At 46.3% G+C, this 22,312-nt stretch overlaps 1 protein-coding gene across 1 annotated transcript in view; it reads right to left on the minus strand.

Annotated features, from left to right (window-relative positions):
- Positions 1-22,312, minus strand: part of DGKQ (diacylglycerol kinase theta) — a 123,164-nt gene that overhangs the window by 66,484 nt on the left and 34,368 nt on the right. Inside the window, exons 3-6 of the mRNA XM_066604481.1 lie at positions 14,547-14,649; positions 6,383-6,468; positions 4,000-4,125; positions 2,795-2,948 (exon numbers count right to left, since the gene is read on the minus strand). Coding sequence (XP_066460578.1) covers positions 2,795-2,948; positions 4,000-4,125; positions 6,383-6,468; positions 14,547-14,649 — 469 coding nt within the window. The remainder of the gene's footprint in view (positions 1-2,794; positions 2,949-3,999; positions 4,126-6,382; positions 6,469-14,546; positions 14,650-22,312) is intronic.

Consider the following 22,312-nt stretch of genomic DNA (forward strand, 5'->3'; position numbering starts at 1 on the left):
TGCGGAATAAGTTGGTGCTATAGAAATGACAAGTCCCTTTCATAAAAATCATCATTGGCTCATTCACTAATCATGTGGTTTAAATCCTGATCGCTCCGTCGTTCTCAGCCACTTATACAGCGAATGTGAAAGACTGATCAAGTCCCCATTTGAATGATGCATCTGCCGGTGATGTTTTTACCACATATGTGGGGGTTATGCTAGTGTATATGTGTTTTTAAAATGTACTTTAATTTACAGAGACTGCCAGCGCCTATGATCTGAGTAAGTAAATATATGGGCTCACAGGAGTGGTGGCGGTCATTCTCATACCTACCTTCCTCCCCGCTCCCCCACCAACTGTGTGTACAGCCTCTGCCTTGTGTACACAGACGGTATTTATGTGCGTGCTTGCAATAAAGAGGACTCGTCCTGTCACTACAAGCGAGCGCATAATTAGATGACTGTAAACAAGAAGCGGCGGCTTTGTGGGCAACCATCCAACTTTACATTAGGAGCTGATGGAATCCTGTTAAAGGGCCACTCCGGTGAAAGTTTAGATTTTTTTAAATTCATTATGTAATTAGCCCCCCTCCACTCACCCCTCCCCACATTATATACAAGTGAGTTAGTATGACCTTGGTTAGTTATTCGCTTCTATTCGAAACACCCGGCCTCTTTCTTCTCAGATGGTCATGTGATCGCAGTACTGACCACATCAGATTTACTTGGGTTTTTGTGTTCTTAAGTAGTCAGTTTCTCAGTTGGCATAAAGATCTTGTGTGGTATACAGCATGTGCGAATGCAAGGCGATTTTTTTTTTTATTTTAAAAAGATCCCTTAGGAAATAATGGACGATTTTTTGCGCCAGTTCAGTCCATATATTTGGAACAAAACTCATACGTGAAACTCGTCCGTGTAAATATATCCTTAGAAACGAGGAGAAACTTCAGACTGCAGATATGTGTAGAACGTCAGTCGCTGTAAGGTACGGCCACAAGGGGTGATCAAATACTGGCAGGAGCACAAAGGAGAGGCCTTCAATAGTCATGCAGAAAAAAAAATAGGATATTGTAGTCCTAGCTTATTAGGATGGCAACAGAAAAAAATGGACCTTATTCTCTATAGCAAACACAGTGCTGTTTTGAAGGGGTTATTTGGGAACAATTATATATATATATATATATATATATATATATATATATATATATATCCCTTACCCGCCTGGTCCTGCGCTGGTCTTCACTTCTGGCTGCACAGCGATGATGTCCATAGGAAAGGGACTTGTTATGTGCCAACTTATTCCGAAGCACTTTCAGGTAGTTTGCTTATTACTCCCCCAGCAAGCGAGGTACTCATTTTACGGACCTTGAAAGGATAGAGGGCCGGCTATCTGAACCATGCAGGGATTGAACCCGTAACCTTCGCTCTCACTCACAATAGGTCGTGAGTAGAGATGAGCGAGCATACTCGCTAAGGACAATTACTTGAGCGAGTATTGTCCTTAGCGAGTACCTGCCCGCTCGGAAGAAAAGGTTCGGCTGCCGGCGCAGGTGAGCGGTGAGTTGTGGGAGTGAGCAGGGAGGAGTTGGGGGGGGAGGGGGGAGAGAGATCTGCCCTCCGTTCCCCCCTGCTCTCCCCCGCCGGCACCCGAACCTTTTCTTCCGAGCGGGCAGGTACTTGCTAAGGACAATACTCGCTCGAGCAATTGTCCTTAGCGAGTATGCTCGCTCATCTCTAGTTGTGAGTGATCGCTTAGGACTGCATTCTACTGCCTTAACACTCTGCGCCACACGAGGCCATAATAATAGGGATATATTTTTTCAGATTGGACGATGTGTATTGGTTAACAGTACCATGTAATGTACTATATAATGTATTCCGAGCTTTAAAAAAGTGGGATTAAGGGGGGGTGGAGGGAACAATTCTGCTATTTTTTTTTGTTTTGCTCATGGTGCAGTAAAATGACATGTTCATCTTAATCTGCAGGTAAGAGTTAATATGTTGTTTTTTTTTATATGTTTGACCAATTTTTTTTAAAACTGCTCTCTTTTGCCATATTCAAAAACACTAAATTTTACCTTTCCGTAGACAGGATTTTTTTTCAGACCCAGCTGTACTTTTTATTGGCATTACTTTGAGGTACATGCGACTTTTTGAACTCTTTTTATTACTTTTTTTTGGAGATTGGAAACAAAAAAAAAGCAATTCTGGCATTGTATATTTTTATGAAAGAATTTTAAAAGTGGTGTGGAAATTGCTCTTAAGAGCTGGACAAACACTTATCCAGTAGTCACTGCTCCCAACACCATGATATACAGATTTGGAAAGCAAGCATGTTTATTACAGTGTGTATAGGGGAACAGGCCGCTGGCAGACACCTCTGGCAGCGGCTCATCTCCTGTGGAAAGAAAGGATCAACATGCTCAATTCCTTTTTCACATGGCTGCCGTCAGAGGACAGTTGGGAGGCCCCCATACACATGAACGACTCAGTCATGCCACCGGAATGGGTGGATTCAGATGACTTTCAGGCTCTATTCACATATTCATTGGGGGGTCTACTGAGGGTCATCGGAACCTGTTGTGTGACAGATCTGTAATAGGGGTATCGCTGCTATTATAAAGAGCAGCCACAATGCAAATGTGATCTCATCAGACGAATACAAAAGTGATATGTTTTTTAAGCCTGAAAAGGCTTTATTGTAATGTGAAAATGTGTTAACAAACAAAAGTTTTTCTAATTGATAATAAAAATGCCGTAAATCTCCACAATTAAAATATGCTTCAAATAAGCCTATTAGGGCAATACAAACCATTCTCAGCTTGGAGACTCTCCGATATTCTAAAGCAGTGCATCTTGCTAAAATTCCGGGACTGTAAAATAACACAGTTTGGTGGAAGCACCATATTTCGTAGTCTTCCAAATGTACATTCATGGTTCAGGATCGCATAACAAGCAGCATGTGCCTGTGGGAAAAAAGGGGAAAATATTTTAAATTGCTACAAAATATTTGTAAGTTCAAAAGCAGGAGCCACAAACTATTCGTAAAGAGATATAGATAGATAGCTAGCTAGAGCTATAGTAAAGATAAAGTCCCCTGGTGCAAGCACCGAGTCATGACTGACTCCTCGGGTGATGTCACATCGTGACCTTTTCTTGGCAGACTGTTTTTTGCGGGGTGGTTTGCCATTGCCTTCCCCAGTCATCTTTATCCATTAGCAAGCTGGGCGCTCATTTTACTGACCTCGGAAGGATGAAAGGCTGAGTCAAGCTTGAGCCGGCTACCTGAACCATTCAGGGATTGAACCTGCAACCTTCGAGCCATGAGCAAGAACTTAGGACTGTATTCTGCCGCCTTAACACTATATATTTTATACAAATGTATATATGTACACTAGAGATGAGCGAGTATACTCTGTAAGGCGATATACTTGAGAGCATCGCCTTTTTTGAGTACCTGCTGGCTCGTTCCTGAAGATTAGGGGGGGCCGCGGGGGTGAGTGGGGGTTGCAGAGGGGATCGGGAGGGAGAGATCTCTCACTCTCCTCCCAGCTCCCCCTCACTGCCCTGTGCCGCCCCCATCCCCCGCGAATCTTCAGGGACAAGCCAGCAGGTACTCGAAAAAGGCGATGCTCTCTCTCTCTCGAGTATATCGCCTTACCGAGTATGCTCGCTCATCTCTAATGCACACCAACACACACAGTGATTCTGTAGCTAGGATAACCATTTTTTAAATATATTTATAGTTACATTTTTATATATTGTTAAGAAGAAGCCATACAATGCAATAAGAGGCGAGTATAAACGAAAGAAGGACCATGTTGGAATCAGCGAGACTGCAGCGATCGGCTGGCCTGGCTGACAGAGGACATGGCGGGGTCTCTTTAATAACACAATCGGAGGAGCTGAATAAGCATGTTACATAGGGAATCCGGGAAGATAGCGAGGGCCGAGTCAGCAGTCTTCTGTATAAACCCTGCTTTATTCTAAGAGGTGAAGAATAAATTAAATCCATACCTGAATGCCGCACCACTCGCATCTCATCCCGGAGAGAACTTCAGAAGAACCACAGGTTTTCTTGCAGACTTCACAACGGGCACTTGAAGACAAGTTTCCCTCTCGCCAGTGATGATGATATGTGTCCTAGAAAAGATTAAGTAACATATATACATACATACATACATACATACATACATACATGCACACACTACCAGTCAAAAATGTAGAACAGCATTTGTTCCAGTTTTTATTGATATTAAGGCATAGTACAAATAAACAAGATAAGATGAACTAACTATGGTCTCATGCCCACCGCCGTGACGGACTTGGAATACCGCAGCGGAGTCAGTCACGGCGCTCCCCGAAAGACCCCATACTCACCCTCCAGATCTACTGTGCGAGTCCCGCATGACGCGCATGAGCAGTACAGCGAATGACGCGCCAGCAGTGTCATGTGACGCGGCCGGCGGGGAAGCGTATTCACGCTATACTTCCGCTGTGCTAACGTGGAAGTATAGCGTGATGGCTGGCTTTCATTTACTACAATTGAAGCCGGCCGTGCGTATTCCCGCGGCCAATAGAACATGCGGCGGGTCATTTCATGCTGCAGAATTCCGCAGCGCGAACATTACACTATTGAGTTCAATAGAACCTAATAGCTACGGTGTAATGCAGTGGATTTCCGCCGCGTGACATGCAGCCGTGGGCATTAGCCCTTAATCACATGCTTCACCTGAAGAAGCCAAATCAGTTGAAAACTGCAGAGCAAAGCATGAAGTTATTAACAACAATTTTTAAACAAACTCAGCAGTATGGCCACCGCTTATTTCAGAAGATACAGCGCTCCTAGCCGAAGTCTTCGGCTGTCAGCGCACTCCTTCACCCGGTACCCGGCGCCCTGTACTGAGTGCAGCGCCACTTGTCAAGTGATGCAGAAGAGCCATCAACTGACCAGCAGCGCTGCACTTACTAGAGGCTGGCAGGTACCGAGTGAAGCAGTGCGCTGACAGCCAAAGACTACGGAGAGGAGCGCTGTATCTTCTGAAATAAGCGGCAGGCACACAGGCGGTTTTGAGTCAAAATCTACACCTGTGTTGGATGCAGAAATGCTGCAGAATTTTCCGCAACGGGCATTCCACAACCTATCTTTCCTGTGTAAATATACCCTAAAGGGCATCTGTCACCTTTTAGCCTTACAAGCTACGCTTACAAGTTAAAAGTAGGTGAGCCGCTGAGTCTGGGCATATACGTTTTACACTTACCCTCACAGTCATTCCCCGGTGTCAGCGGGGAAAGACGCCGTTTAATGCTGCTAAGTGGTGCACCCATTCTAATTTAGAAAAAAGGGTTTAGTCCGGTGTTAGCCAGTAGAGCAAAGTGTGATTGTTCTCACCAAGTAATCCTGCAGATATGATAGCTTTTAATGGCTAACAAAATACATGATGGTACAGCAAGCTTTCGGTTCCTCTATTAGGCCGCCTGCAGACAAGCGGGACGGATCCGGCGGCGAGAATTCTTGCCGCGGGACCCGACCCCAGCAGCGCGTACTCACCCGCGCCCGGCGGCCCCGGCTCTTTCATGTGCCGGCTGCGGGGCAGCCGGCGCATGCGCAGACCGGAGCCGGCGGCCGGGTGAGTGACGTTTCTGTGCGAGGCTCTGCGAGCCCCGCACAAAAATAGGACATGCCGCGGTTTGTTTGCGAGATTTCGCGCGGCCAAACCGCGGCCGTCTGCATAGGAGTGCGTATTGTAATGCACTCCTATGCAGGCTTTCAGTGGCGGAAATCCAGCGGGAAATCCCGCCGCGGGATTTCCGCCCGTGTGCAGGCGGCCTTAATCCTTCCTCAGGCTCAAATGGGACTGGTTTGGATTGGGCACATATATAATATACAAATGCAGAGAGGACACCCCTCTTGACTGAAATACAAATGTTCACACACAGAAATTTGAGACTGTTTTGCACTTAAAACTTAAAACAACAAACAGAGCTAAGACACTAATTAATCAGTCCACTGAGCTCAGGAATGTGACAGTTTTATGATGTGTCTTATCTCTCCTACAACCTGCACATGAAAGGAGATGCGGCACCATCTATTGGATGGCAACATCACTACAAGTCAAGAAAACCGGCAGAATGCTCCAACAGCAAAATCTGCACAGGCACCCTCAATGGAGGCGTGTGACCCACAGCCCATTCGCAATTAACATTGTGTACGGGTTACGCATTCCTGCGAGCCTCCACAGTCATACATAATACAGTTAAGCGCTGGGTCACAGGCTGGGTTCACAGCCGGAATCCGACCCGCTCGTGTGAGTCCAGCCTTATAAGCCAAAAGCTACAACGTGAAAACATGCAACAGCAGCTCAAACCACACACACATGAAGCAGTTTAGTGAACTTACATGGTCTTGTTGGCCATCATGCTGACACTGCCGACAGTCACTGCAAGTAAATATGACACAATCCGTGTGCACATGGAGTTCACAAACTAGAAAAGGTGAAAAAAGGATAACTTATTGCACGGAAAGGGAAATAGACCAAATACAAATATAGCGGAACTCTGAAAGCAAGAGACCCTACTAAGGACTTCTTTACAGTAACACAACATATTTAGGTCCTCTACGGACTCCGTGACACGTATGTTACCAATTGGGGGGTTTTGTAGGTTTTCCATCATGACTTTATGCCTTGGAAAGTGGAGAGTGCCAAGAACGTTCTATTTAGGTGACTCTCCAGTTGGAGCTCAAAATGATTAGCGCCTACGAGGGATGATTTATTTTTCCTTAGGACTTGCTCCTTGGCTGGTTTCTTTATCTCAGCTCAGTTACATAGCAAGTAATCATCCTTTGATCATACAAACTTATGCTCCTAGACGGAACAAGAACCGCACGATTCTCGTTAGCACGGGCTGATGACGTCATCACCGACTCCTCGGTGCTCGTGCAGCCCGTTTAGACAGGTAGACTCATTGTTGAGAATCGTTCACTTCCCGTTCAGCACTTCCTGTTCCCATGTGAAACACTGAACAAGAAGTGTTTAAACGTAACGAGAAGCGAACGAGCCAACGATAATTATTATGCGGACTGAAACTGAACGACAAATGAGAAGCGAACAAATCTCGTACATCACTCAGTTGTTGGCTGATGTTTAGTAGACTGGGTGATATCGTTCACTTTCGCTCATTTTAACAAATGTTTGGAGGATATCATTCTGTCTCAATGTACCTTAACCCTTTCCAATCCATTTATATTTTTCTCATCCATTCACCCCAGCTCCAAATAAATTGGAGCTGGGGAGAATGGATGAGAAAAAATACATTTTCCCAGCACCCTCCCGAACTGACAGTTCAGGAGGGTGCAGGTGCTCACTGCACCGTGGAGGGACCTGCTTACCTGTCTGGCGTCTTCCGCATTCTCCCTTCTGCCTCGGCGATCATGTGACCGCTGCGGTCAGGTGGCACCCAGCGGTCACATGATCGCCGGGCTGGGAGGCAGAAGGGAGAATGCGGAAGACGCCGGACAGGTAAGCAGGTCCCCCCACGGTGCAGTCTCCCGGCTTGGCGTTCATGTGACCGCTGGGTGTCAGGAATCTCCTGCATTACATAGTTCTACTTGAGTGCTATGTAATGTGAAAAGGAGAAGGCAGAAAGAGTTAAAAACCCTTTCTGCCTTCTCCTCGGGGGTCCCAATGAGGATCAGTGCAGGAGTGCATCTGCACCCGATATGTCTGATGATCGAGTGCAGATGCACTCCTGCACTGCAGTGTCGGGCCTGCCCCGACATCGGAGCTGTGGAGGGAAATGATGATGTCGGGGCACGCCGGACATTGGATTGGAAAGGGTTAAAGGGTCCTTTTACATGGGACAATTGTTCAGGGACCAGAGGCGGAGCGCACAGGAGATCTCTTCCGCCCGCCCGCCTCCATTCACGGTAGACAAGAGAGTGGTTTATAGATGAATGACTGCCCGTTTACACCAGCTGATCGTCGTTTGATTTTTATGCCTGTATAAGCTGAATGACGAATGATAAGCAAATTAATTATTGCTTGACTTTCAGTCGCTGGCGATGTTTATACTGAACGATTAGCGCTCAGTTTCGCACGCTCCAGCAATAAACTGAACTATATCATTCCGTGTAAAAGAGCGCTTACATATCAATTTTGGGCTCCTGACAGGAGGGTTGCTTTAGTTTTAGTGATTTTAACACAAATCTGATTATACACCGTGAGGTTAAAGAAACTGCAGCTTGTCCTTACCAATGCATTTATTACGCGCTTTATTCACGGTTTTATCCTACTTACATGCAAAGAGAAAAACTGCAACCACATTAGAAACTGCCCCGTATTTAAAGAGGTCTGACCCATGAAAAGTATTGTTTGTAGTTAAATTCATAATTACAATTTTTTGTATTTACACTTATTATATAATGTTTCTATCCCCAGATATTCCAGGGCTGATGTTAGAACAACGCCACCTGTTGTTTCTACTGAAGAACCTTGCTGTGTCCAGTCCAGCTCAGTAGATGCTCCAAGGTGGTCGCACATGCCCAGTCTTGCTCCTCTCTCTGCTTCACTGGGCATATGGAGGGATCCCTGGTGTGGTGAGTGGTTGCTTCTGAAGTTGGGGTCAGCCCCAGAAGAAGCTCAAAGGGAGAGAAACTGAGAAATGCTAAGCTATAGGTTTAATGTTGGTGTTCTTTTACCCTTTGTAAGTATAGTAAAGCCTCGTAGGAGTTTAATGGTGTTGCGGTATTTCACTATAGGTGGGTTTTGGTTTTTTCATTTGGATTGCTGAACACTCCAGTGGTCATTACCAGCAAACAAGAGGGCTTATGAGTATTTTGCTCCAGAGATACGCAAGTGCTGTTTGACATGGTGATTCAGCACATTGGCTTTGATTTGTTATTCCTTTTGGCATTTTTCCCATTAGTATAAGGAGTGGTTTTATTGACTTGAATATGAAGTTCAAAGAGTTTTAATCACCTCTTTCAGTTCCTGCTGCGCTCCTGCCACTAGAATGCTAATCACCTGAATTGTGTTCCCCGCTTTTAATGTAAATGCAGAAAATGTTTAACAATAACGAAAGAAGCCATACTAACTACCTCGATCCCCCTCGGCTTGGGTCACGTGGCTGCAGCAGTGATGTGCCGTATACCCACATGAACCCTGCAGCCAGTTATTGGCCTCAGACGTCTTGCGCCGTACAACGCTGAGGCCAGTTCCACAGTCGACTACGTTATTCCCTCCTCCAAAGTAAACGGAAAAGAAGGGAAACCAAACAGACTAAAGTTTGCATCTATAAAGCCTAAGGTTCAGTCTGAAGATTATTTTTCAATGATTCAGACAGAATCCCAGGACAAGTCTGAGCGCACACCATAATGCGCTGGGAGCTCTGCCTGAGATTAGGAAACAATGGGCAGTAGGTTCCTTTAAAGGGCTTTTCAATTAAATACATTTAGCCCTCATCTACAGGATAGGCGATAAATGTCTGATTGATGGAGGTCTAATCACTGGGACCCCAAACAATCAGCACTCTCCAAATTCCCCATGTGAATAGCGAGGTGATGTGCAGCAGTTTAACCTTAAGGCCCATTTAAACGCAACGATTATCGCTCAAAAGATGGCTTCTGAGCGATAATCATTGCATTTAAATGTGCCCATCTTTCAGTTTAGTTTAAAATCCTTCGTTCGGCAGAAGAGCTGATCAGCAGGACCGCATGCTGTGCTTTGCCCAGAAAAGGCTGATAACAGCTAGATTTAATTGTCGCAGCTGTTCTCAGTTGTCAGCCCCGCTGCAGAACAAAGAATTTATTCAGAAAATAGCAGGTGGTCCTCTGAATAAATTCAGCTCCTGGTAGCTCACATACTACTAATTGGTACTAATAGGCATTATTACCAATTAGTAGATATGCAAAATGATCACTCAAAAGCCATGTTTTGATCTATCATCTTTGTGTCTAAGGCCGGCTGCACACGAGCGTGACGGGCTCCGCCGCAGAATATTGCGTGGCGAAGCCCGTCACGGCGCCCCCCAGAGCCCCCATACTTACAAGCGGATCCGGTCTCTTCGCTCCCGCATGACGCTTCCCCGCCCACCGCCGCCGCGTCACATGACACGCTCACTGCGTCACATGACGCGGCCGGCCGTGTCATGTGACGCGCCGGCCGCGTCATGCGACGCGGCGGCGGCAGGCAGGAAAGTGTTTTCATGCTATCTTCCGCTGTGTTACAGCGGGAGATAGCGTGAACGGACGGCTTCCATTGACTGCAATGGAAGCCGTCAGCGCGTACAAATAGAGCATGCCGCGGGTGAGGACGGGAGATTTCACGGTGCGGAATTCCGCGGTGGAATTCCGCACCGTGTGCCCTGAGCTATTAGGTTCAATAGAACCTAATAGCTGCGGGCAACGCAACGGATTTTCGCCACGAATTACGCGGCGGAAATCCGTTCGTGGGAAGGAGGCCTAAAAGCACCTTTTCTTCTTGACACATTAGAGTAACTTTCTGTGAGTTTGATTACCTGTTCAATTACTTCACAATGACTTTGTTGTGTTAAGATAAGAGAATGATAGTTTTTTTTTAATGGCTTAAGTTAACTTGTCACGGAAAAGTTAGAGACTGCTACATCTGTAGACCCCATGGTATTCACTTCTGTGGAATGTCTTGAACTCCCTTCATCTCACAGTAGTAATAAGTAGTGGCAGGCGAGTGAGCATGCGAAATGCGACTCCATTCACATTGGGTATTCAGGGTGTGCCTTTCCCAGAATTAATGGGGTTCTAATGGTTGAACCCCCAGCAATCAGACATCAGCCTTTGGATAGAGGATACGTTTCTTTAGAGGTAAAACGCCTATGACTTAAGATCGATGTATAAAAAAGTCCATCAAGAGGTAAGAAAAGAGTCCCATCAGACTGCCAGAGCTCCTTGCATCATCAAAACATGAAGTTCTTCTGTTAAAACATTTGTAGAGAATTTTTTGTAATTCATTCTCTAATTTCCCATATTTATTACCAGTACAGGTAATGCCACGCCGGCGCTAGGATCCCGTGGTCTTTTCGCAATGATGGTTGCAAAAAGGCCACAGGTCGGATGGCTTCGATTAAAGTCAATGGAACCTGTCCGCAAAGAATCCGGCTCAAAATAGAGCATGATGCAATTTTTCCCAATCAGTGGGGGGGGGAAATCGATTTCCGCTTATGGGCATGAAAACCCGCTTTTACGCTGCATGCCTATGGCAGGTATTTGCTGCGGAATCCAGTGTGAGACGCTGGCTCCGGATTCCCCAATACAATCCAGCCGTGTGCATTAGGCCTTACACTTTCTGTGCTGTAGAGATCACTTTTCAATAGTTCTCTCATTATCATTACAGATAGGATTCCAATGAAAAGTGACACCTATATACAGATACCACAGGACCCACCATTCACAATGTGTGATGGTCACAGCTCACAGAGCATGCCTAAAACACTGTCCCAGAGAAGTCAATGAACATTCAGTCTAATGGTTCCTATGGTCCATATGAATTTTCTGTAACATACTCTGTCAATTGTTACCATATGTATGAACCCAAGGGAATGTTTAGCACTTAGCCTAGAGGAAATGCCTGTGTGATACAATTGGCTTGTTGATTATCTCTTGCAGAGGTTTTAAAAGGTGTTTTTCCAGGGTTCTAATACTGATGGCTTGTTGTTAGGGTAGCCAGTAACATCAAATAGGTGACAAATCGACGATCCAACTTCCAACAGGGTAAAGAAGCCATAGTACTTGGACAAGGGCCAATGTATGGAGCTGTCCCTTTAAAAAAAAAAACAAAAAAAAACAAAACAGAGAGGCTGCAGCACTTACCTGAGCCCCTTAGCCCCTTCAATCAGCTGATTGGTGAATATGCTGGGAGTAATGTCCCATTTAACCGGGACGACAGTCTAAACGACTGCAGGAGCGCCGACGTCACCGCTAGGTTGTTAGCGCTCATGCAGAGCGTGTAGAAAGGCAGACCACCGCTGGGTTTTCGCTGACTTCTGGCTCAGTGCCTCACGTTCTATGCGGGAAACGAATAGAGCACAATGGCTCCGCATTTAGACGCGACGATTACTGCGCAAATTCATTCTTTTAAACAATTTTTGCACAATAATCGACCCATGTAAATGGGCCTTAAGGCCCCCACTGATTTGATACTGGTGGCCAATCAATGATCAAGTCCCAGAAACCCCCTTTAACAGACTGACAACACGGTAACAACTGGAAGCAGCTCATAATGGCACAGATATAACAATGCAGCAGGAAATGTGACAAAATGCAGCATCATCAATAAGCTTGGGATGTATTTTAAGCCAAACTAATTACTTCTACTGAACAATGTAAGGAGACGGCAGAATGACTGCGATACAAAGTGAATTGGAGATATTTGCGGTTCGCCATCTAATAGAGTAACTCCGGTGTCAAAATGAAACCCAGTATAGACACAAAGTCAGATGGTGAAAACAAACCGGTTTTTGAACAGCATAGAACAAATTGCATAAATAAGTTATAGAGTGAGTAATGATTAATTCACACCACATTGCCCAGACTTCATGAAAATCTCAAGAAGCACTTTAGCCTTCCTCGCCAAGAATGGGGCCTCCAATTTCACAGGAAAGCCAAGCGGAGCAGATCCAGCGCTTCTGACATCCCAGATCCGGGGCCAGGACTACTGACAGCTGTAACAAAGTATCCAGAGCAGACAGCGCTGGGGGGCTCTTACATGTAGCCATTTATAGCTTTAACCCTTTCCAGTCCAATGTCGGGCCTGCCCCGACATCATCATTTTCCTCCACAGCTCCGATGTCGGGGCAGGCCCGACACTGCAGTGCAGGAGTGGATCTGCACCCGATCGTCAGGCACATCGGGTGCAGATGCACTCCTTTACTGGTCGTCATCGAGGACCCAGAGGAGAAGGCAGAAAGGGTTTTTAACCCTTTCTGCCCACTTCTTTATACATTACATAGCGCTCAATTAGCGCTATGCAATGCATAGATTCCGGCCGGCGATCATGTGACCGCCGGTGTTACCTGACCCCCGGCGGTCACATGAACGCCGAGCCGGGAGCCTGCACCGTGCAAGGACCTGCTTACCTGACCAGCGTCTTGTGCATTCTCCTTCTGTCTCCCGACCCGGCGATCATGTGACCGCCAGGTGTCACCTGACCCCAGCGGTCACATGATCGCCGAGCCGGGAGGCAGAAGGAGAATGCACAAGACGCCGGTCAGGTAAGCAGGTCCCTCCCTGCACCCTCCTGAACTCTGTCAGATCAGGAGGGTGCAGGGAAAATGTATTTTTTCTCACCCATTCTCCCAGCTCCAATTTATTTGGAGCTGGGGAGAATGGGTGAGAAAAAAATAAATGGATTGGAAAGGGTTAACGGTCTGCTTAAATAGGCAGCTGGATCGTTCACTCGCTAGATCGTTCATTCATATTCACTGTACCAGTGAAGAACAGCTGAGCAACTGGTATTTTAACCCTTTCCAATCCACTGTCTGACGTCTAAAGACATTCTGATTGAAGCCTGTACAGCTCTGATGTCGTAAGACGTCCGGCAGGGTATTCTTTCTGTAGTTTACTGGCGGCTCTGTTGTCGGAGGCCTCTCCAGCATGTCCTATACCGTAGTACTGGCTCTAGCCAGCAGATGGCAGCATTGTATAATGGCAGAAAGACAAAGCCCCCTAGGAAACCCAGAATCTAAAATTAGACTGCAAAGGGATAAACCAAACAATGATTTTAATGCTTGCATGAAATGAACGCTAGGCGAAAAAATTATTGTCTTGCGTTCGATCGCTGGCTGTGTTTACACTGAAAGATTATCCACACAATCCAGCGATTTCTTTTGAACCATAACCGTTCCGTCTGAATGCACTTTAACTAAGGCTGCCTGTCCACGGGCGTAGCGGTATCCCATGGCGAATCTCCGCCACGGGAGTCACCACCCTGGAGCAGGAGCCAGCAGACGGATCTACGCAGGACAGCCTATCTGACAGATAGGCCGACAGCGGAGGGCCGCGGCAAATCGCAGCATGCTGCGATTTGCCGGCAGCGAGTGGACAATTGCAATCATTCTCTGCCCGTGGACAGGGCGGCTGCGCTCTACATAGCAACGCTATGGAAAGCTTTCACTGCGTTCCCCGCAGCCGGATTATCGCCGCAGGGAACACAATGCAAACTCGCCCGTGGACAGGCAGCCTAATAAATATTTACATTGATGTTTGTGCTTGCCTTCACTTTGTTCTATACAATTAAACCATGCTCCTTAGACATGTATCTATAGCAAGGCACAAACACATGAAGCCAGAGATGTGGTGGAGCCATGACTGCCAGCATGTGTTACTAGAAGGGCAACACATCATGGCACGGCAGTTTACTTGCCATGCGGCGGTAGGTCAGTGGCCACAAAATCACCACTGTGTATATTTGGGGAAATACCCTCTTTTTTCCATAAAAATAGGCTTTTGTGTTTTGCCCAATAAATGCCTTTTAGAAATTCTGTTTTTTAACTCTCACAACAGGGGGAAGAAATAAAAAATGTAACACATTTACCTTCGCATCTTAAAGCCAAACTATCTTCCAGAAGTTTTCGACAAACTGTACAAAACTTCTTTTTGTAATGTCCTGGAGGTCGGAAACAATGTGCAACTGGAACCTGAAGGGGTGAAAAAAAGTAAACTTTGCTTAAAAGGCATTGTCCAGAGAAGCGAAATCTGGAGCTGTGGTGTTGGAACCTCCACTTTCATCCTGCAGCGGGTCACATGGTATGGACTCTCATCAGGTCATTAGAGGGGGAGTCATCTTCAATAACTAAGCCAGCTGCCATCTGTGTATTGGCTGTGTAATGACATGGTGGGCACAGACCGTCTGTCCATACCACATGACCCAGTGGCAGAACCGGGATGGAAGCAGAGGCTTCGACACCAGAGTTCCCGTAAGGACATCGGACATGAACATCTACCCGAATACGAATATGCCTCCAATCAGCCAGACGACAAGGGGAAGTGGTTTGTTGGCCGATTGGATTTGTTATGCGGCATTACTGAAGTTCCCTCATCAGGAGCGCATAGTCCCGCATAAACAGGAAAATGTAGAGCCTATGAAAGAAAATTGTATGGGGACCAACAGTTTTCTGTAGCCTTACCATTGAGAATGTGTCCGTGTAAGACCGCTTAATGAGCGCCGATCAATGTACTATGTTGTCAGTCGGCGCTCATTAAGGCTCGGCTGTCGGAATGGATGTCTAACTGATGCAAACAGACCTAATAAAAAAGACATAGCATCTGTTTCCATCAGTGAGACATCAGCTATGATCCGTTTTAATGAATTCGACTTTTTTTACCTTTCGGAAATGCAGCGCTATTTTACAACTACACATGCGCAATTGTATTCAACAGACCCATTAAACTGAAGATAAACAGCATCCATTTACACCTGCACCCCGTATAGCACAGTGCAGGAAATAGGAGGTAGGAAAAAAAGTTGTTTTTGTTTTTTCGTTTTTCTTTTGGGCTGGGGATGGCAGGCCTGCAGATGCTCTTAGGATGGATCGGAAAACAATACACTGATGCAAACCCAGCCTTAAAACGGGAAGGAATTGGACCTTGTAAAAAGCCCTTAGACACATAGTAGGTTCCATTAATGTTAGTTTAGACCTGGAACGGATGCAGATTTAAACAAGTATCCCATTATTGAATCAGTCCTCATGCTGGATACTACTAGCAGCGCTGTTCATAGGTTTCGGCTTTTCTTCAATAGGAGATACACAAGCCTTGGCTCCTTTCTCCGCGTTGTGGCTTGGCCAACGTTCAGGTTGTTCATCTGCTTTGTGCAACCATCCAAAACAAACATTACATGTGCATCTTGGGCTAAACAAAGAGGCGCTAACAAGCTTCTGCAAGCTTCCCCTTAAGGGAAAGAGTACCTGTTGTAAGAAATTAACTATATAAGGTAAGCAAATATACATCTCTGTGCCTGCCAACACTCCAATGGAAACAGAGGCGGACGGCAGCTGTCATGTACACAAATGGATAGGAAAAACTGAAGCATTGCTTTAAAGGGGTTTTCCAGGGAATACCAGGGATAGGTTATCAATAGTTGATCGGCTGCGTAATGCCCCTTGGGACCCTGGCTGAAACAGGCAGGTACAGAGCAGAAGTTGCTCATCTGACCCCTGTCTAGCCACCGCTGCGGCTCTTGTAAAAATCAATGGGATTTAATAAGTCATCAAGTCCATTTTATTATGGCTGCTACATGTAAAGAGTGGCGAGGAACATGACCAGGAGAGATACCTCTTGGCATATCTGCGGTCACGATTGTTCTTCTTCGAACATGGATGCCATTGTACAGATTCATTTGAAACAGATTGGGGCAAAATTACTATTGAAAATGCAACAGTTTTCGGATGTAACCGGTGCCAGGAAGCAGTCTTACATGCTTAGTACCACATTTATGACTTGTTGTAGACTCTTTTAGTCACTATCTCCACTAAAGGCCCATTTTCATGGGCCGATGAGTCCTCAGAAATCGCTCAAACGAGAGTTTGAGTGACAGTAGTTTATGCAAAATGATTGCTCAAAGCTTAGTAGCTACTTTGCTACTTAAGAGCAATTAAGTGTGTAAATGAAGCCTTAGCTGAATGCAGTTAATAGCCTGAGGGCTCCTATCTGCTTTCAGCTCCTTTGTTCTCCAGGGGAAAAGCAATGCTATCAGCACTACCCGTGGAGTACTGCTGATAAGGAAGGCTGAACAACGATTTTTAGGTTGGACTGAATTTAACGATCAGCTAGCAGTGCACAAAACGTGCACAATGGCCGCACATTCAGATGCAATGATTATCGCTAAAACGTTCGCCTTTTAGTGATTTTTTTAGCAATCATCGGTCTTTAGTCTGAAGAAAGGGTATAGCTCTGTGCAACCGGGGGCCATGGCCTAAACGTGACCTTGTGCACCAAAAACGTATGACAACTTTGGTGGACTAATAGGTGGTATAAAGTTAAGACTGAATCTAAAGATTATTATTCAGCAATAGACACCGACTTAAAATGCGTCAGCTTAACACTGACCAACTATCAGACAGTATTCGTAAATCTGTCTAGTTTTGCTCCATCCTGTAAAACGGTGGCTTCATACAGATTTTTGTGGCAATTTTTTTTTCTTCTTCTTTTTCTTAGCCAAAACCAGAAGTGAGTTCATGAGATATGGGAAACTAAAAAGGAAGGACTTGAAATTTCTCTGTATCCAAAACTGCACAAATACCAAAAAATGTAGACAGAACTGCTGGATTATGGCACAACCCTACAAAAAAAAAAAAAAAAATACAAAAATACAAAAAAAACTTATTGAAGAACCAGTTTGATAGAAAGAATTTTTTATTGTACGAAATTAAAAGCCATAAAAAACAAACAAACATGCAGCGGCTCGACAATGTATCCCTGCAGCTGTGGTGCCTTCTTCCCTGTTGAGTCCCTATGCATAACCAAGCATCCTCTTACAGCTATGGTTGTGCTTTAACCCAACCAAGCTGAGGAAGATGCTTTGTCTTCAAAACACGTTTTTTTTTGCTGGCTTTCAATTTCATCTAATAAAAAATTCCTTCTAATTAACCGATTCTTCAATAAGTTTGTTTTTGAAGTTTGCGCCATAATCCAGCAGTTCTATCTACGTTTTCCCATCAGTTTCATACAGGTTCAACTCTGGTTGGCAGCACCCCCCACACAAATCACCAAGACCCCGCTTGGGACCCCAGTGACAATATCTAGTCTACATACACCACCACGGGGTGCTCCACCTCCTTTTCCCCCCACTTACATAGTCCTAGCATATAGTGAATTAGTGTAAACTATGGGTGTACAACCCATTTCTGTGCTGCCGCTAACTGCAACTCCCCCACAGCTAGACAGCAATCAGCTAGGTTTCTAAAAAATTGCTACGACCAGCCACTGCAGACGTTCAATAAGGTAAGGTGACCAAACGTTCCGATTTAGGCGGGACAGTCCTGCTTCAGAACCCTGTGTCCTGCTTTACCTAGGGTCCCAAGCGTGATAGCAATTTGTCCCACTTTCAGGGCGTCTGTCTTGCTTTTGTCCCACTTTTTCCAGGACGCCGGGTCAGCGTGAAGGTGATTACCAGCCAAGTGCCGCGGCTCCCCAGCCATTAATCACTTACTGGTGCTGCTGCGAGTTGTACACACTGACGGCAGTGTGTGCATCCGGTGTCCTCCTTCCCTGATGTCTCCCCCTTGGTTTCGCAGGAGAGGAGAAGAGAGGAGGCAATGCTGCAGGTGCGCACATTTCCTTCTACAGCAGCGCCGAGATGAGGAGCAGCATAGAAAAATGGATACACAGCAGCAAAATGAAGGAAAAAAATTGTCCTCTGGTGCTCTAAGAACCCTCGTTAGGCGAGGAGGAAGATGCAAAAGCCAGAACTCATGGCTTCTTGTTCTTAACGGCCTGGACAGGTGTGGAGACACTGGTCAGGCGAGGCCACTACAGGTCGCTGGGAACCGGAAGCCGAGGAGCACTGACAGCTGGAAGCCAACAGAGGACGTGAGGGGGAGTGCAGCAATGGGACGGATTTTGACAGTTTTTTGGATGCAGAACTTTGCCCCTTGTCTTTTTTAAAATGGCCTTGTACTTTTTATAATGACAGAGGTAAAAATCACAGGCAGTGATAAGCCACGCCCCTGGCCACACCCCTTTGTCCCACTTTGACCCTGGGAAAATCTGTTCGCCTTAAATAAGCCCTTTCCTCAGCTGTTACCATAGGCTCCTGTCACACACTTACAGGCCTTGTCCGTGTGACTGAAGCTTGTATTAATCAATGAGTGCCATCCTCTGCAGTGATAGAAAGCACTCGATAGTTAGTAAGGGGCAAATGTTGGGAGGGAGGAGGGGCTGTTGGAGAGATTCACTGCTGCATGGGGAGGGACTTGGGGCAACCGATATGTTATAACAGTGCTGTAAGAGGCCGATAAGGTGCTGCCGGGAGGTGCGCTAGTGCTGGAAGGGTGCTTCGTGGCACTGACAGGAGGTGCGCTGGAAGGGCGCTTCGTGGCACTGCCGGGAGGTGCGCTGGTGCTGGAAGGGCGCTTCGTGGCACTGCCGGGAGGTGCGCTGGTGCTGGAAGGGCGCTTCGTGGCACTGCCGGGAGGTGCGCTGGTGCTGGAAGGGCGCTTCGTGGCACTGCCGGGAGGTGCGCTGGTGCTGGAAGGGCGCTTTGTGGCACTGCCGGGAGGTGCGCTGGTGCTGGAAGGGCGCTTTGTGGCACTGCCGGGAGGTGCGCTGGTGCTGGAAGGGCGCTTCGTGGCACTCCTGGGAGGTGCACTGGTGCTGGAAGGGTGCTTCATGTCACTCCTGGTAAGGGGTATTTTTGTGGCGCTTTTTAAGTAGAAGTATATGACAATGCGGCCATCACACCGAAGAAGGTTGTGCATTCTAGTCTATACTGATAATCTCATCAAGTGAGAAGCAATTTTTATTAAAAGGGCATTCGTCTGCCGCAAAAGGGAAGTGGTTGGTGACGCTTGTTTGTCAGTTGTCTATTTTCCATGAATGTTACTCTCACAGCTTCTGAGGCACACAATGCATGATGGCAAGATGCAGTAATGCTAATAAAACAACATTCACCAATGTAATCTTCACACGGCAACATTTATTGCGCAGGACAGTCTCAGCGCTCTCTACCAGCTCAGTAACAATGTATCCAGTTAATCATCACCTGAAGGAAAATTGCATCTGGCAGTGAGATTCGTCACAGAGCGCAAACCCCTCAACCACCACCCTCGGTACACACTATAGGAAGATGTTGTATAGCAATGGCGTAACCACTTCCTGCCGCAGCATCGTTCTGTCATCCCCAACTTTCAGATGCCAGAAGCTCGTTAGTTTTCTATCGACATCGTTGTAAGTTCTTTTTTCAGTGGCACCATGTAACGCCCCATAGGCAGCCACGGGCGTATGATTAACGCTGTACACCTATGTAATACATGTCACTCGCAGGCAATCAATGACATTGCCTTATGCAGTTCCGCTCACATTAATGAGTCGGCATTGCGTAATACGTGAACGCAATAGAAAACGCAGTATGTTCTATTTTGCAGTGTAGATACGCGTAATAAGACACATTGTTTAAACAAAGGCTGGACTAACATCTCTCTGGGATGATTTGGCGAATCCTCTATCAGTCTAGGATTCTATGGGTGCGTATATACAAGCGCCCATACAGAATTACATTTCGAAGCAACTGGTGGGCGGTGTATGACAGCGTACGCGAGATACGCCATCATGTGCAGTACAATCCTGCCGCCATATGCGTCAGTACGCTGGCTCCAAAGCTGTAAAACGCGGTGTGACTCACGCAGCGTTTTGCGCCTATGGACGTGTGAGCGCATTCTTATAATGTATTGAAAAACCTAAAAAAATTATTTGTGAAATTGAATCCAAAAAAATAAGAAAATTTAAAGAAAAACATACAACTTTTTTTTTTTAACCAAAAAAATGAGAAAAGGTTTTGTTTTTTGAACATTGGGATTTTAAGGGGCTTTACTATGCAACTGCTTGCACGATGCACTGCAGTATTTCATAACTGCAGTGTATTGTGCTTTCAGAGTTATGCTGTTACAGCCTGCATTCAGCAGCTTTAGCATCTCATGGAACTTGGCAGGAACTACGGGAGATACTTGTAAAGCCCTGTACACACGAAGCATGTTTGTCGCACATAAAATCTACGCCATTTACATTAGAACAGCGTGGGGCAGATTTTCTAAATCTTGTCCACATGCTGAAGAAACATTCCACACTGATGGCCCTCCCACAGGGGTGTTTTCTCCTGCACACCGTGGGCGTTTTTGCCGTGGAGGTAGCATGCAGCAGTATACAATGCACTGTGCCGACAAATCCTCATACACTATGCTGGCGTGTAATAAGCTCCAAAATAGAGCATGCTGCCTTCTTTTTTGCGCACATTGTGTATGAGAGGCACCGCTGAAAGTAATGTATAGTTTATTACCGCGTATTAAGAGCGCAAAACCCAAAAGTGTAATATGCGGAAGAGAGAACCCTAAGTCGGAGCGGTAATTGAAGTGTGCAGAATTTAAAATTTGCAGCCTGTCAATTTTAGCAGTGAATCTGCAGTGTGGATTCCCCTTTCTAAATGAGGGGGTGACATCCACAGCCAGCGGCACAGATTGGGGAGCAGACTTTGTGATGTGGATTCCCTGCAGATTTTCCCCTGCAGAAAATTCCACAGCAAATCCCCCTCATGTAGACGTAGCCTAAATTCTTAAAATGACAACACTGTTACCCCCTCTTCTCGGTACCCCCACAGTGATAATGCCCCCCACACATATGACAACGCCCCTCTCTGGCCCCTGAAATCTACAGCCCTCAGATCCAACCTCTGGAGGAAGCATCAAAGCCATCTTCTTTTAAAGTCCTGGCTAACTGCTCTCCCGTCTCTGGCTCCCAGTAGAGTGCGCAGGAGCTAGGGGAGAAGCTCTGCACCAGGAGGACTGTGATGATAGTTCTGATGCTGCCGCCGGAGGTTGGGGAGACGGGACCTGTGAAGCTGATTGCCACACTGCTGATCTATCCATCTATGGAATCATAATTAATGAGGGATCATCGACAAGGTCATTATTAGTCCGTGCTCATTATCTACCCATGTCAAACCACCGTTACTCATCAATACTCCTCCTAAAAATAGGACTGTCCTATTTCCAATCAAGGAACAGGATTTCAGATCTCACCTGTTCACCGCACTACAATTGTGGTAGAGAAATTCGTAATGCATGACAGCACAGTCCAGTGACCCGAGACGTCTTAACGACGGGCGGGTCGGATTCCGCATGCGGGAGCCCACAGCAGAATCAGACCCTGCCCGCGGCTGACGACCCTGCGTACCCATGTCTGCAGGCGGCAGTGTCCACGCTGATCTCTATTCTTCCGGGACATCAGTACTGTGAATGGCCCGCACCGATCACCGTCGGACAAGCACAATACAGATGATTTATTTTTTTTATCTCCTGGTCTCTGCAGTGTCAGCTACGAACAGGAGTGGATTGGTCGGCTTCCATTGACTTCAATGCAAGCCGTCCGTGCGGGAACCACAGTGAAATTTATTTTCCGCATCAAAAGATCGGCAAAACAAATCCGCATGCTCTAATTCAGGTGCGGACGCCCATGCTTCCCTAGGGGCGGCTTGAATTGCAGATCTACCGCACGGTGCCCTGCTTGGATTCCGCAAATCACATCCACCTGTGGACATTGGGCCTAACTACATTTTAAGCTAACTTAGAGACATGTCAAAAGTATTGATCA

This window comes from Eleutherodactylus coqui, chromosome 5 (genome assembly GCF_035609145.1).
Source record: "Eleutherodactylus coqui strain aEleCoq1 chromosome 5, aEleCoq1.hap1, whole genome shotgun sequence".
NCBI classification, from domain to species: Eukaryota; Metazoa; Chordata; class Amphibia; order Anura; family Eleutherodactylidae; genus Eleutherodactylus; species Eleutherodactylus coqui.